We start from the raw sequence: 2,554 nt of genomic DNA, 5'->3' as shown, positions 1-2,554 counted from the left end.
GTGTGTGTGTGTCAGTGTGTGTGTGTGTGTACGTATGTGTAAAAACCAGCAACCATCATAATCTCTACCTGCCAGCTTTTATCATATTTGTGGGCTTTTTGTGATACAAACAGAATACCTATCAGTAAAGTCATAATGGTGAATGAGTATTGATTACCAGTAGAGCTTTGGAAGTTTGTGATTTGTTCTCGGGGATCAGTCATACACCGTACTTTCTTTTTCTGTTGTCTGTTTTTCCCCTGTGTTTTTAGAGGTACATCAAACTTTCGAGCCCTCTGCTCAGTTACTAGTACATGTTTTAATGTGAAACTAAGTGGGTGGTTGAAGTCCTTTTTCTTTCATCGTAACTTTGAAATCTGAAAGTTGTCGAGGTTGTCCACCCCTATATTTGGAATATAAAGCGCCGAGTTTTATTCACCACTTGCTCATTTTCCTAAGAAGCCATCCCTTGGGGTACACCATTTCGACCATCTTGGCAGATTGGAAGGCGCTTCGTTTCTATGCTGGTAAAATGAATGCCACCAGCTCGCTATTTGACCCGACCACCACTATGTACGTGGCGTTTGGAGTTTTCGGTGTTCTCGACAACGGGCTCGTTCTCATTGTCATCGCACGCGTCAAAGATCTCCAAGATGCCACAAACCTACTGATAGCCAATCAATCGCTGATCGATTTGTTGACAGCTCTGTTCCTTCTCGCGATCCCCTTGACTTCTGGCACTTTCCCCACCAACAACCCTTTATTAGACCGCCTCATGTGTAAGGTGTGGCTGACTTGGTATCCTTTTTGGGCGTTGATAGCAGCGAGTGGCGCCAACCTCGTTGTCATAACTGTGGAGCGCTTTTATGCGATCAGTCACCCCATTCGCTACCGCCAGAGCGTTGGCGTTAAAAGAATCCCACTGCTAGCGTCTGTTCCATGGATATATGGAATAGCCTCTGACGCTCACGTTTTCCTTTGGGCCACCGTCAAAGAGCGTACTTGTGTGATTGACATGTCAAACGCGGTAATTTCCCAGGCTGTCGGAATTGCAACATTTGTATTCAACTTTCTCGGGCCCTCCTGTTCCATGGCTGTCCTTTACGCACTGATAGCAAAAAAGCTTCGGCACAAGTTACGCGAACAATCCACCGGAGCTAACCTTCGCGAACGCGCCCGACAAAATGTCCTCAAAACCCTCTTTGTCGTCTGCGCCTGCTACGAGCTTTGTTGGGCGCCAAACGACATTTACTCCCTCTTGCACTCCCTCACAGGTCTCGTGAAATTCGACTTAGGAATTATACATAGTTTCACTATCATTTTGGCCTTTGCAAACATATGGATCAACCCCATTATCTACTCATTCAGGTACGAGAAATTTCGGAAGCATTTGAAGATCTTGCTGTGTCGTCGGTTTGTGCCGAAAATGCCAGTCGTGTCCGTGTCTGAAAGTAGTGCGAAGGAGGTGTAACCACACACAAGAAAGTGCTTCGTCGTCAACCGGTAATAATTATCATGTGTATGAAGGAAGGCCTATCTCTGTCTATCTCTCTCTCTTTAAATCTGTCTCTTCATTTTAGTCACTTTCAATATAAGAAGCTGAGGGATCGTGACTCACAGGATATGAACACAGACTCTCAACTTTTCGGTCTCCAATTCGAGTTCACTGGTGACTGAGGCAGTGCCCATTATAGGAAAGGCATTATTAAACACCCTCGCTGCCTAGTCCCTAAAAAGGTACTTAATCCATTTCTAAATATTTGCTTGCAATCATCTTAGTGTATCCTTAAGAATAATGTGTGAAGTAAACAAAATTTCAAATCATCCTCACAATCGGGAAATGAATATAACCAACTTCTGTATGATATTATGGATTAGCACCTGCGATTCATTTGCCCCACGCTTTAAGTTACATTATTTTTAGAATTTATTGTTCCATACTCCGCATGTGATGCAATTTTGATATCCATCTAATTTCAAGAGAGAAAGATATAGTTCCAGCGATCAAGGTAGGACAATTAAACACATGAATTTAAGAAACTGACTGAGATTTTTATTGAAGGAACTCGGAGAACTTGATTGAATCTGAGCAGAATCTAAATAATTCCAAAATAAAGGGCCTGTTTAGCAGAATCACTTGTCTTAAAAGCGAAAACAGTACATATGCGGGAAAAGTGATTGATTCCATTTTGTCTTGGACAGGGTAAGTATGAATATCAGCTTAAAAAAAAAAAAACACTATAGGGAAATATAGTGGGCAAGTCGCCAATATTCCACTTATACATGAATATTCAATCGCGATACACATACAATCTGACACTTATCGCAAAAATTCTTACTGGAAACAAACGATTCATTTGTATGATCCAAGATATGTGCATGATTTATTATCTTCAAGACTATACTTATTCTAAATTAAAGACAGAGAATCAATAACATATTTTTGGCCTTTGAGCGATTTCCCCAGATCAGCGTTCCCTACATAATTAAAGTGAGGTAATAACAGAATCGCATACAGAGAATGAAATAGTTTCAAATTAATTTGATTTTGTATTATATCATTTATATAAAAAAA

At 40.9% G+C, this 2,554-nt stretch overlaps 1 protein-coding gene across 1 annotated transcript; it reads left to right on the top strand.

The window, feature by feature from the left end:
- The first annotated feature begins 511 nt into the window (after positions 1–511).
- LOC140227457 (bombesin receptor subtype-3-like) lies at positions 512–1,450 on the top strand. The gene has a single exon (XM_072307861.1). The coding sequence runs from the start codon at positions 512–514 to the stop codon at positions 1,448–1,450; it is 939 nt and encodes a 312-aa protein (XP_072163962.1).
- Positions 1,451–2,554: the final 1,104 nt, after the last annotated feature.

Source organism: Diadema setosum, chromosome 4 (genome assembly GCF_964275005.1).
Source record: "Diadema setosum chromosome 4, eeDiaSeto1, whole genome shotgun sequence".
NCBI classification, from domain to species: domain Eukaryota; kingdom Metazoa; phylum Echinodermata; class Echinoidea; order Diadematoida; family Diadematidae; genus Diadema; species Diadema setosum.
This window is presented reverse-complemented; position numbering and strand designations above follow the sequence as displayed.

Bases quoted from the DNA above. Each gene is read 5' to 3' on its own strand.
- LOC140227457 (XM_072307861.1), top strand. From the start codon at position 512: ATGAATGCCACCAGCTCGCTATTTGACCCGACCACCACTATGTACGTG.